Source organism: Procambarus clarkii, chromosome 45, assembly GCF_040958095.1.
Source record: "Procambarus clarkii isolate CNS0578487 chromosome 45, FALCON_Pclarkii_2.0, whole genome shotgun sequence".
Classification (NCBI taxonomy): domain Eukaryota; kingdom Metazoa; phylum Arthropoda; class Malacostraca; order Decapoda; family Cambaridae; genus Procambarus; species Procambarus clarkii.
In genome coordinates, this window is record NC_091194.1 from 33,931,666 (window position 1) to 33,945,538 (window position 13,873).

The 13,873-nt window shown below is 44.5% G+C and overlaps 1 protein-coding gene across 1 annotated transcript; it reads right to left on the reverse strand.

Moving 5' to 3' along the window:
- Positions 1 to 12,132: 12,132 nt before the first annotated feature.
- On the reverse strand, positions 12,133 to 12,582 carry LOC138350333 (secreted protein C-like). The gene has a single exon (XM_069300959.1). The coding sequence runs from the start codon at positions 12,580 to 12,582 to the stop codon at positions 12,133 to 12,135; it is 450 nt and encodes a 149-aa protein (XP_069157060.1).
- Between the last annotated feature and the right edge of the window lie 1,291 nt (positions 12,583 to 13,873).

Here is a 13,873-nt window from a genome sequence, read left to right on the forward strand (position 1 = left end):
CAAGCTTCCATCCATGTCCCCTCGTTCTGTTACTATTCCATGTGAACATTTCGTCTATGTCCACTCTGTCAATCCCTCTGAGTATTTTATACGTTCCTATCATGTCCCCCCTCTCCCTTCTTCTTTCTAGTGTCGTAAGGCACAGTTCCGTCAGGCGCTCCTCATACCCCATCCCTCGTAGCTCTGGAACGAGTCTCGTTGCAAACCTCTGAACCTTTTCCAGTTTCATTATATGCTTCTTCAGATGGGGACTCCATGATGAGGCGGCATACTCTAAGACTGGCCTCACGTAGGCAGTGTAAAGTGCCCTAAATGCCTCCTTACTTAGGTTTCTGAATGATGTTCTAACTTTTGCCAGTGTAGAGTACGCTGCTGTCGTTATCCTATTTATATGTGCCTCAGGAGATAGATTAGGTGTTACGTCCACTCCCAGGTCTCTTTCGCGCATCTTCACAGGTAGGCTGTTCACCTTCATTGTGTACTGTCCCTTTGGTATCCTATCTCCTAGTCCCATTTCCATAACTTTACATTTGCTCGTGTTGAATTCCAGAAGCCATTTCTCTGACCATCTCTGCAACCTGTTCAGGTCCTCTTGGAGGATCCTGCAATCCTCATCTGTCACAACTCTTCTCATCAACTTTGCATCATCCGCAAACATCGACATGTAGGACTCTACGCCTGTAAACATGTCGTTAACATATACAAGAAATAGAATTGGTCCCAGCACCGATCCTTGTGGTACTCCACTTGTTACTGTTCACCAGTCCGACTTCTCGCCCCTTACCGTAACTCTTTGGCTCCTTCCTGTTAGGTAGTTCCTTATCCATGCTAGGACCTTTCCCCCCACCCCCGCCTGCCTCTCGAGTTTGAATAGCAGTCTCATGTGCAGTACTGTATCAAAGGCTTTTTGGCAGTCCAGAAATATGCAGTCTGCCCAACCATCTCTGTCGTGTCTTATCCTTGTTATTTTATTATAGAATTCCAGAAGGTTTGTTAGGCACGGTTTCCCTGTCCAGAACCCATGTTGATGTTTGTTCACAAACCTAATGTTCTCCAGGTATGCAACCAGTCGTAGCCTAATTATTCTTTCCAGTATTTTACAGGGGATGCTTGTCAGTGATACAGGTCTATAGTTAAGTGCCTCCTCCCTATCGCCTTCCTTGAAGATCGGCATGACATTTGCCTTCTTCCAGCAACTGGACAGTTCTCCCGACATAAGTGACTCATTAAAGATCATTGCCAGAGGCACGCTGAGGGCCTGCGCTGCTTCTTTAGTATCCACGGTGATACTTTGTCTGGTCCAACTGCTTTAGTTGCAACTAGAGTTGTCAACTGTTTCATTGCCTCCTCTGCTGTCACCTCTATATCTGATAGTCTTTCATCTAGGGTAACCCGTTCCAACAATGAGAGCTGCTCAGGCTCGGTAGTGAACACTCCATGGAAACTGGCATTCAGTGCCTCGCAGATTTCCTTGTCACTTTCAGTATATGCCAGTGGAAGACATATGCCTCTGTCTTCCTTAGTTTTGTTACTTGGTCGTTCACCGACACTTTTCTTCTTATATGACTGTGTAGTAACTTAGGTTGTTTTTTCGCTTTGATTGCAATATCGTTCTCATAGTCCCTTTCAGATGTTCGTCTTATGTTAACGTAATCGTTCCTAGCTCTGTTCCATCTGATCCTGTTGTCCTCTGTCCTTTGTCTTCTGTACTTCCTCCACTCCCGCCTGCTGGCAATTTTTGCTTCCTGACACTGTCTATTAAACCACGGGTTATTATATTCCTTCTCATATTTTCCCATTACTGTTGGTATAAATCTCTCTTCGGCCTCCTGGCATTTCTATATGACTAGGTCCATCATATCTTGGACTGTTTTTCCTCTAATTTCTTCCTCCCACTGCACTTCACCCAGATAGTAATTTATCCTCTTATAGTCCCCTTTCCTGTAGTCAACTCTCCTTTCCCAGATCTCTTGTCCCATAGTCATAAGTTTGAATTCCTTCATGTAATCAAAGACTAGGACACAATGGTCACTGGCCCCTAGAGGTATTTCATGCTCTAAATTATCGATATCTTCTACATTCTGGGTGAAAATCAGGTCTAATAGGCTCGGTGCATCTCCTCCTTTTTCCCTTGTGTCTTCCTTCACATGTTGTGTTTGGAAATTCCTGTCTATAACATCTACTAATTTTGCTCCCCACGTTTCGTCCCCTCCATGGGGATTCCTTGATTCCCAATTTATCTCTCCATGATTTAGGTCCCCCATGATCAGCAGCTTCGCTCTCATTCTGTGGGCTAGTGTTGCTGCCTTCTGCAGTTCATCTATACATGCCTTGTTGTTGTCATCATACTCCTGCCTGGGTCTTCTACTGTTTGGTGGGGGATTGTAGATTACCAAGATCACACTCTTCCTCCCATCTACTGTCAGAGTTCATGTATGAAGCTAGTGCACTCATTGGTAACCCAATTTCCCAGGTCTTCAAACTTCCATTTCCGTTTTATTAGGAGTGCCACTCCTCCTCCCTGTCTCTGTGTCCTCTCTTTTCGTATCACCTGGTACCCTTCAGGAAAGATTGCATCTGAGATCATGTCATTAATTTTAGTTTCCACAATTGCAACTATGTCAGGATCTGCCTCACTCACTCTTTCTTTTATCTCTTCTGCTTTGTTAGATACCCCATCAGCATTGGTGTACCAAACCTTGAGATTCTTCATGGAAACTCTTGTACCAGAGTTCTCCCTTTCTCTGGGGGTCTGGGGGGATCTGGGGGGTGTCTGGGGGGTGACTGGGGGGTGACTGGGGGCAGGGGGGACCTGGGATATCTGGGGGTATCTGGAGGATGACTGGGGGCTGGGAGAATCCGGGGGGTGTCCGGGGGGATCCGGGGGGTGTCTGGGGGGGTCCGGAGGTTGTATGGGGGGTGAAAGAGGTCAGGAGGGGTGCTTGGGGGGCTAATGGGGGCTGGGCTTCTAGGATGGTAGGTAGGAGGGTCTGGGGTAGGGCCTGGGTAGGTAGGTCTGGAGCAGGAAGGGCATACTGGGTCTGAAGATTAGGGAGGGTCTGACAGGCATAGAGGGGTTGGGAGATAGCATAAGGTTGGGAGTCAGATAGAGGCTGAGAGGTTGGGAGGGGGAAGGATAGAGGGGGTGGGGGGAACCTCCCACCCTCCTTGCAAGGGTGGGGGGTCACATGGAAGGAGAGGGGATGAGAAGGGGTGAGGGCTGGGTAGGTTTTGGGGGTTGAGGGGATGAGGACTGGGTGGGTTTTTGGGGGTTGAGGGGATGAGGGCTGGACGGGTTTTGGGGGTTGAGGTGATGAGGGGGTCCTTGGAATGTGAAATGAATTTGACTGCAGTGGGGTCAGAGGGGTCAAGGGAGGTGTTGGGGAGATAAGCAGGGGTAGGGAGGGCTGGTTTGGGGAGGGAGTGACCTGAGAAGCAGGTATGAGCTGGTTAGCATGGGGTGGATTAGCACTGGGGTGTGTAGCTACGCTCAAATGGGAAGAGTTGTATTGTTGTTTGCTTGCTCTGTGGGCTATCTGCTCCTCCTTCGTCATGAATTTGTCAATATATACGTTGTTGTAATTTTCGCTACTTCTGAATAAGTGTTTGTGATGTAGTATGTAATCCACTGCCTCTTCGTTAGTGAAGTGTACCAGGACAGGTCGTTTCCTGTTACAGTTGTATGGCCCAATGCGTCGGTGGACTTGCACCTCATTCCCTGCTATCTGGGCTCTCATGTCTCTCAAGATCCCCTGTAGCTCCAAATCCTCAATCTCCATCCTTTCCTGCCTCGATGGTGCCCTGGCTTCAAGCAATCCATGGATTATGATTGTCCTCTTTCTCAGTTCAGGGTCATGCTGGTGGCCCCCTCCCTGGCTGGCCCCCACCCCTCCCACTCCCGCTACTCCACCTACTACTATTCCCCCTTCCCCTGCCAAGCTTCCCTTATTCCTGCCAAATTCAGTAGTAAGCATAGATATTTCTCCTTGCCATTCTGCCCTGCTCTTCCTGATTTCCTCTTGAATATAATCCATAAACTCTTGTTTGAGTCTTTGAACCTCGTCCTGTATCTTATTAAAGACTTCACTTCTTCAATCGTAATACTGCTGGACCTAGACGCCCTTCCTGACCTAGTCATTGCTATAATCCAACCTTACCCACAGGGGTTCCAAGTATCTTACGGTCCTGCTAACACAAAAGGTGAGTTAATCTCCAAGCGTCTTCCCACGTGGTGTTGGGAAGGTTGCTGCCGGGGGTGAGGTCACGGTCAGAGGTCGGTGAGGTCTGCTCCACACTGCATACTGCCACCGTACTTCATCAATTATTTTCAATTACGCTACTTATACTCCACTAGTGAACCAGGAGCTCCCAACCAACGTCCACCCAACACGATGGACACAACACAAGTGTTGTGACCATTGTGTGTGTGTGTGTATGTAATTACCTAACTGTAGCTATAGGATGAGAGCTACGCTCGTGGTGTCTCGTCTTCCCAGCACTATTTGTCATATAACGCTTTGAAATTACTGACGGTTTTGGCCTCCACCACCTTCTCACCTAACTTGTTCCAACCGTCTACCACTGTGTTTACAAAAGATAATTTTCTTATATTTCTTTGGCAGCTTTGTTTCGTTAGTTTAAATCTATGACGTCTTGTTCTTGAAGTTCCAGGTCTCAGGAATTCTTCCCTATCAATTTTATCAATTCTTGTTACTATTTTGTATGTAGTAATCATATCACCTCTTTTTCTTCTATCTTCTAGTTTTAGCATATTTAATGTCTCTAACTTCTCCTCGTAGCATTTGTCCTTCAGTTCTAGGAGCCACTTAGTGACATGTCTTTGCACCTTTTCCAGTTTGTTTATGAGCTTCTTAAGATATGGCCACCACACAAGCGCTGCATATTCCAGTTTTGGTCTAACAAAAGTCGTGAACAATATATTTAGTATTTCGTCATCCATGTATTTAAAAGCAATTCTGAAGTTAGAAAGTGTAGCATAGGCTCCTCGCACAATGTTCTTAATGTGGTTCTCAGGTGACAGTTTTCTATCTAGAACCACTCTTAGATCCCTTTCTTTGTCAGAGATCTTTAAAGATTACTCACATAATTTTTATGTTGTGTGGGGTCTATGTTCTACTACTCCACATTCCATAACATGGCATATATTCACATTAAATTCCATTTGCCAAGTGGTGATCCATATACTTATTTTGTCCAGGTCTTCTTGAAGGGCATGACAATCTTCTAGATTTCTTATCTTCCCTATTATTTTAGCATCATTAACGAACATGTTCATATAATTCTGTATTCCATCTGGTAGATCGTTTATGTAGACAATGAACATTACCGGTGCAATAACTGAACCCTGTGGGTTCAGTTATTGCACCGGTATCAGGAATCCCGCATCAGGGATCCAGGGCATCAGGAATCCCGCAGGGTTCAGTCCTTGGACCTATCCTATTTCTGATATATGTAAATGATCTCACAGAGGGTACAAACTCGTTTCTCGCAATGTTGGCTAATGACGCAAATATTATGAGGAGGATTAAGACCGAGGATGATGGCAAGAGGCTACAAGACGACTTACACAAACTGAAGGAATGGTCCAACAAATAGCTATTGATGTTCAACCCAAGTGAATGTAAGGTAATGAAACTAGTTGGAGAGAGCATTAGGCCAGACACTGGGTACAGGGAGATGAAATCCTCCACGAATTCCTCCAGTAATTGATAAGGTAGAAAAAGACAGACTATTTAATACAAGGGGCACACACACACTAGGGGACACATGTGGAAATTGTGTGCCCAAATGAGCCACAGAGATATTAGAAAGACATTTACAGTGTCAGAGTAGTAGACAAATGGAATGCATTAGGTAGTGATGTGGTGGAGGCAGACACCATGCACAGTTTCAAGTGAAGATAAGATAGAACTCAATAGGCTTAGGAACCTGTACATCAGTTGACTGACAGCTGAGAGGCGGGACCAAAGAGCCAGAGCTCAACCCTCGAAGGTACAACTAGGCGAAGACAACTAGGTGAGTAGACACTCATACACACACATAAAAGACTTTAAAAACTGTTATCTCTACATTATCTAAGATGGCTAAAATTTGGTTGAGTAAACTCAACGTTTTTAAACCTTTGACAACATTTATTTATATCAATAATTAAGGTGTGACCTTTGTACAACCTACTACCTTTCTACAACCAGATAATAAAGGCAGTTATATAACAGTGTTTGGGGCCCTCCGTCACTAATGGTTGAGACATGCTGAGCACTGGGAGGTACCGTGATTCTTGAGCCTGTCGTTTCCAGTCTTATTGGGGAACTAGTGAATATAGTATAACCGGTTCCTTTCTTCATGGATGACAGAGAATTGAAAACTGATTGCTATAGTTCAACTTGGACTCAATTCTTAGTTACATACATGTATTTGTTTACTGGACGGTAAACTGCAGTTTTAACTCAGTTTACACTGGTGACAAAAACTTATTTGCCTATATACTTGTTTTAGTTCTGGTATAATGCAGCTGGAAGTCATATCCACGGGTTACAGAAGAGACTTGCAAACCAAGCGGTACATTGCTGCTAAGACTTGTCACAACGGGTGACAGAGACGTGTACTTCTGCTCGGGTGACAGATGAAACTTACCTGTCTAATTGTACAGTTTGTACCAGTCTCCACGAGGTGGCATACAAGACTTAATTCAACGCTGTGTAGTGTAGTGCATCTTGGACACATCTCAAATGATAACATAGACTTGTGTATGGAGTCGGGGTTTACAAGACAGTACTACCTCTTGCCCTTGGATGACAGATGAATGAGACTTATATAGTGTTACGGCCCTATTGGGTCGCAACTGGGTTCTTCTCTGATATTATTAGAGTTTGGGTATCCGGCCCCAAGTTAGTAGTGGTTTTCAAGGGGTGCGTTCCGTAACGCAAGTTAAATTAAAGGGGAAGGGATACAAATGCACTGCTTTTGTATATATATTGCTACCACCACCATAAATATATCCCAGTCACACGCGGGGTTGCTATAACTACACTTATTATATACAAATTAGTCTTCCTCTGAAGACACAGGATGCTCCACTGTGCTCACGATGAGTAGCCCTGGTTCTCTTCTTTGTGGCCCACGATGAATCCTCTGATTCTCTCGGCGAATCTACCCCGGCCACAGGCCAGCCAAATCACACTCCCACTGGGTGCACCGTCGTGGAGGCCTTCAACCACAAATCCAGCCTGTAGCTGGCAGGTTCCGATCAGCTCCGCTGTGTAGGCCACTCCTCGACCGATACTAGGGTTGCGAGCCCTAGGCAGGAGCCTCGTGTGATTCCGCAGATCACTCTCCTCTCTCCACACCACAGTGGCTAGTCTCTTCCACCAGCCAGCCCCCAGATAAGACGATTCCTGGTACTGCCACGTCACAGGCAGGCTAACACACTCAACAGTGTTCGTCCAGGGGGTGACTCACAGCTTCTGCAGCAAACACGTGGAGAGACTTTGGCTGCCTTGGGTAGACTGATCCATCGTCCATTACAGCAGTCCCAGGTCGACTCTGTAATCAGACACGTCATTAGTACCGGAACTAGGGAACCTCACTTACAGGCTTAGACCCAAACGTCCACCTATCCACTCCATAGATGGCTTTGCTGTCTAAGCACCACCTCACCAGAGGTCAGCAGCGGCTATGTTATGAGCTGATCAAGACGGGAATCCAGCACCTGTGGCCGGTATATCCTGTCCTCACTAGATGGCGCTGTCCATTTGGAGGGAGTTTCGGGAGCAGACTGGCAGATGGCGTTGTCGTCACTGCTCCATGCTAGGACGCTGGACTCTGGTCCGTAACATATAGTGAGCAGTATAGTGCAGCTTGGACCCTTAACCAGAGATTCTTACTGAAGCGACCATACGAGTCATAAATACTCATTCTTCGCCCAAGTAAAACAGAAACAAGCAACACTTAATGGGCCAGCCAGAGGCTTAGGGCCCGTGCAGGAATATCCCTGCCAAAAAAAAAAAAAGAGATGATAGTGTATTGTGTTTTGGAATGAAACTATTTAGTACTTCAACTCACTCAGTAGCTCTGTTCTCTCTTTGTTCCGCGATGTTTATCAGGGAACATCGTCATCTATCTTCATCCATTGTTAAAGGAGTTAAAAGCCAAACGAGCTACAACTAAGGGATCGTCAGTTAGATTTTTAAACTTTGTTCAATGTCAACCAAAATTTTGTGACTAGTTGTATATGAAAAGGGCTGCAATTGATCTAAGTTTCAGTACTGCAACCTAAATAGAGAGGGAGATTTATAATTTTTATAATTTTGTTCAACGAATATTACACATTTTCAAGTGTTTATAACAATCACACCTTTCAGATATAATCATTCTATGACACTTTTCTGTCACAATAGCAAATAATAAAGGATCCGTACTAAGGTATTTTCCAAAACATCTTCAGTTTTCGTAATGCAAATAGTCAAAGTTCCCCCCAAAATTATGCAAATATATCATGTTTATTGCTATTATAAAATCAATAAATGAACTTAGGAAGCAATGCTTAGTACCGATTTTAGAGACATACACTCTACATATAAGGTGTACGTTTCATGTAAATTTAATAAAAAATGAAGGAGTTATAAGAATTTTTATGTTACTTGAAAATAAATAAGAAAATAATAAAATCTAATGTGCTGCCATCTGTGACTGAGGTTGACATCAATCAATTTCCTCCAAAATTTGCACCCTTACAGATAGGCTTACATGCAGTCTGGTGTATAAGTTTCATGCAAATCGTCCGAAAAAAGCAAACAAATTGAAAACAAAAATAAAGAATTCTTTTTGTTTTAACTTATTTTTTTTTAAATTAATTATATTTTTTTTTAATATATGCTATTGTGATAGCTGAGAGTCATAGACATGATTTCAGTTGACACTTGTGTTTTATAATCGTTTTTGACCATTTTGGAAAAATTTTGACACATAATTCAATATTTTTTTCTCCCTTCCTATTTATGCTACGATGCTGAGACTTGAACCAGATGAAAACCTTATCATATACAATCAGTCAAAAAAGTTTGATTGAAATCGAACGAGTTTTCTTTTTTGGCATTTTTGGAACTAAGGCCAATGTTTTCTGTTACGCTGATGATCTAGTTCTGTTTACACCGACAAAAGATTCTTTGAAAATCTTGATAGGAATATTTGAGAGATATTCTCACATATTCTTCGGTTGTATGCAGAATACAACCTTACTTTCCATTCAGCCAAATGTGCTGTAGTTCCCATTAACTCACTCAATCCGTTGTATATTGATCCGAAATTAAAGTTATTACGCTGAGAGATTACTGAAAAATATTTTGAAAAGCATCTGGGTCATATCCTTTCCTGAAAGGGTCCACATGAATTTTTCAGATGTTATTAGAGACCTAAACGTTAGAACAAATTTCATTATGATTGAATTCGTTCATCTTGATACCTGGTCGCAAGTAAAGTTAGCAGTCAATATCAGAGCCCACATGACTGTGAACTATGCCACCTTGAAAGTGTTGATTTTGGTAACCTTAATTGTGAATGGAGAAAATGTTCAAGAAGAATATTGGGTGATCATCGTGACACTCATTGCAATCTCATATCAAGCCTTATATCCAAATCCACACTTGAAGAAATTGTTCACAAACGAATGATATCCTTTTGTCTGAAGGAAATTGCACATTCAGCAATCTCGTTCAATTCCATTTTATTACACTGAGTCAGTAGAGACTCCAACTATCCCAGAAGTAAAAACTTAGTTGTCAGGAATTACAACTTAAGGATGAATGATATATACTGGTGCAACAGGTATACATAATAGGAAAACAACTAGTCAGCAGAGAAACCCCCAGCTGGATAATTGGAATTTTGAAGGAACAACTTTGATAAAGAGACGGTTTACTGCCAGGAATGTCGAGTTCTGTGAAAGTCAGATCTATGTTGCACGAACTGTGTGTTGGGAGTGATTTTGATCCGGCTTTGCGCTAGAATCAAATACATGGAGACTGCCGAGGGAGGAAATTTTGTTTTTATAAACTCATTGAATGATTAGTTTATATTAATCCTTTAAATTATATTCTCATTGTCAGAGTTTTATGTAATATTATTTTTAACACTTTCTTTAAGATAAATAGCTCACTGTAAACCTATGTAAACTAATCAACTATATATGTACTAAACATACACTCTTTTACAATATTTTCTTAATTTATTGTTTGAAAGTGCATCTGGACCCTTCATGACGGTCGACAGAGACTTACTTGTATCCTGTTGGGTTAGGTGCAGCTTGGACCCTTCACCATGGATACAATTGCAGACCATCAAGTAACCATTGACGGTGTATGTACCAGGCTTGATGTTGCAGTTGTGATCTGTGGCAACAAACAAAACCAGCATTATATTAAGATCATGAGTAATGTTCATGTTATTTGCTTACATATGTGTTAATTGTTTTTATAATTTAAATTTAATTTTAATTATTTTCAATATTTTTATTTAAATAAATAAATAAATAAATGTTTATTCAGGTAAAGTACATACATACAAGAGGTTTTACAAATTTTTTTAAATTTATATATAGAGCTAGTACATACAATGCCTAAAGCCACTATTACGCAAAGCTTTTCGGGCAGCACGCTTTTTATAATTAAATTAATAGTAATATTACTATTAATTTAATTATTATTACTATTAATCTAATTCTCATTATTTACATTGTAATTATTTAGAATATAATTGTTATTATTGTTTGATTTAATATTTCCATTTATTTAAATATAGTGACAGTATTTCGTTCAGAAATATGTAATTGAGTACAGCAAACTTGTTGTGAGATTTCTGATTTCTCCCTCTGGAAATGACTGGAGCTTATTTACTGTTAAATGCCTTAACTCCAGATTGGTATACTAGATGTGAAAATATCCTTTTGAGTCGACTGCAACCACACACCCAGACTCTATGCAGGGAGGTCAGATGCGTCGAATGAGTAATCAGAAAAGTGAGAGCAACCGCCAAAGATCCTGTAGTGCAGGAGAAGGATGAAGACCAAGGTGGTCTTCCCCTCTACAATGCATCACAAGACCGTCTCTCACTGGGTCGTGCTCTTTGCAACTCGCTGGCAGCGAATAAAGCAGGTAGAGGACAGGTCCTCACATCTAATTTTTTATTCAGTGATTAGGATTAGGGGCTGGAGCCTGAACCAGCTCATGTGCCTGTTCAGGACAATTGTAAGTAAATTAATGAATGGAGGGCAGTACTGCAGAATGAAAGAATGACATAAAGACCTGTGTAGACAGAATAACAATTTATTCAACAACTTAATGACTAATACACAGCCCCACACTTTACGTTAAACCAAGAGTGTCATTTCAAATCTGACAATCATCACTTTGCAGTAGGTCTCGTTGACCCACCACCTGACAGGTGTATAGAGACACAAAGTCTCGACCCAATGGACAGGTCATCAACAATAGTGAACTAACCTGAAACACTTCATGTACACTCTTGTCAAATCAACCACTTGAACAACAAGGTGGACGTGGCGCTTTTACGATGGGCGGCCATCTTCCAGCTGTCGTGAGGGTGAACTCCATAGGTTTGGAGTTTACTGGCTGTGCAGGTTACCCTCTTGTGAACTTGGTCTTGAGTGACATGCTCTGGGTCCCGGTCCAGGACGTCTACGGCGTCGAGCTGGTCACTGCTCGCCATGTGATCATAAAGTTTGTGGGTGAGGCAGTGTACCGTGATTTTTTCCGGAGGTACAAGGGGGCGTACTTTGCTGCTGCAGGACGGCAACAGGTCTGTGACCATTTCGGACTGCAGTGGTGCTGCTGTGACATATGTGAGTGTCCATGGCGCCCCCATGGAGTTTCCAGAGACCCTCCTCCGGCGTTTCTTCCAGAGGTATGGCCCCGTCGTCAGTGTGCGGATGAACTCGCTGTCTTCTGGGAAGTATTCGGGTGTGAAGACCAACATTCGTACCCTCGGGATGCGACTGAGGTCGGACATTCCGTCCTTTGTCCGGCTTTTAGGATACTACGTGCGGGTGTTTTATGCCCGGCAACCCCGTTCTTGTTTCCGGTGTGGCTTGTTGGGGCATCAGGCTGCCGGGTGCACTGCTGATCCGGTTGCTTCCGTAAATTTGTTCCGTGAAGAGGATTTCCCGCCGCTCCCTCTGGAGAAGGACTCCAGGGGTGAGGAGGTGAGCGTCCCATTCGCTGCTGAGGCTTCCCCAGCGTCGCCCGACGTTCCCCCCCCGGTTGTCGCAGACCCTCCGGATGTTGCGGTGCCGTCGAATGTTACTCCTGATCCTGTCTCTGGCCTTGCTGCTCCCGTGGGCCTTCCTGGTGCTCCCTGTGAGGCATCGCCGTCTGCTCCCTCGTCTTCGGCTGCTGAACCTGGCCCTGCATCCTCACCTTGGGTCCCTACTGTGCTGGGTGCTGGGGTGGCTGCGGAGCCTCCTGCTGTGTATGTGGTCCGGTTCCCTCTGTGGTAGAGGCTGCTGCCGTTTTGCGTCGGGCGTCGGTTCGTCTGGCTAGTGGTGCCCATGTTTCTGGATCCGCTTCCGGCTCTGACAATATCCGGCCGGAGCCCAAACGTTCCAGGCGTTCATCTACTGCCTGGGCCGATGTTGGGGACTTTAGTGACTGTGGGTCTTCGGGTGTTGACGCCGTGGATCCGGATGCGTCGTTGTCTCCGCGGTTGGTGGTGGCGGAGGTACATGTGCCTGCTGGTGCTGATGCCCGTGTCTCAGGTGTGCCTTCTGTTCCTTCCCCGCTAGGGGGCTCTCCGCAGTGGGGTGTGGTGGCTTCCACTGCCAGGGTTAGTTCGGATGCTGGTGCTGGGCATGGCCTGGTAGTGACTTTATGAAAATATGCGTGCCGCCCTGGTTCCCAGCAGTCGTCTGGTGGTGTGGTCCAGTGCTGATGCCCGTGTCTCAGGTGTGCCGTCTGTTCCTTCCCCGCCAGGGGGCTCTCCGCAGTGGGGTGTGGTGGCTTCCACTGCCAGGGATAGTTCGGATGCTGGTGCTGGGCATGGCCTGGTAGTGACTTTACGAAAGGATGCGCGCCGCCTTGGTTCCCAGCAGTCGTCTGGTGGTGTGCCCGTGGCTGCTGGTGCCCCTGTGGTGGTGCCCTCTGTCCGGCCCCCTCTTGTGGGGTTGCGAATTGGGGCCCTGGAGGCCGTGGTTGCCGAGTCCCTGCTGTCGGAAAGGCGGGAGGACTTTCATGATGGGCGAGTTCCCGTTGTATGGAGTAGGGTGGCGGTTACTCGCCTCCAGAGTGACACCATCTGGGTTCCCTGTTTGCAGGTGTTTGTTGCCGAAGTTCTGGATGACATGGCACCCCCGATGGAGGGTCAAGACTCTTGGGGGAGGTGGCTGCATTGGGAGGCGTTCAATGTGCGGTTCCCCCGGGTTTTGTTCCCGGACAAATATGTCAACTGATTCCATGTTTCTGCAGTGTTGTGTGCCACTATGGCCTTTTGTTTGCCCTATTGTATTTTGTGCCCGTGCTTCTCCCTTATTTGTTGCGAGGCAGGTGTTTTGGTGAGGGCGTTTTTATTCCTGTATTTGCTTTTGTGTTGTTACTTTGTCATGTGTGTTCTACTTATACATTGCTAGAATGTGTTGTTTTTTGTTTCTATTTTTATTTTTGTTTTTATTTTTATTTTTATTTTTGTTTTATTATTGTTTTTTGTTTTTATTTTTGGCTTGTTGTGTGCTGTGCGTTTTCTTGTTCTATTTCATGATGTCCTTTATGTTGTGTTTGTTCTCGGTCCTTCAGGCCGGTGCGTGTTTGTTGTTGTGTATGTTACTATGTTTCGTTTTCTTGATTGCATG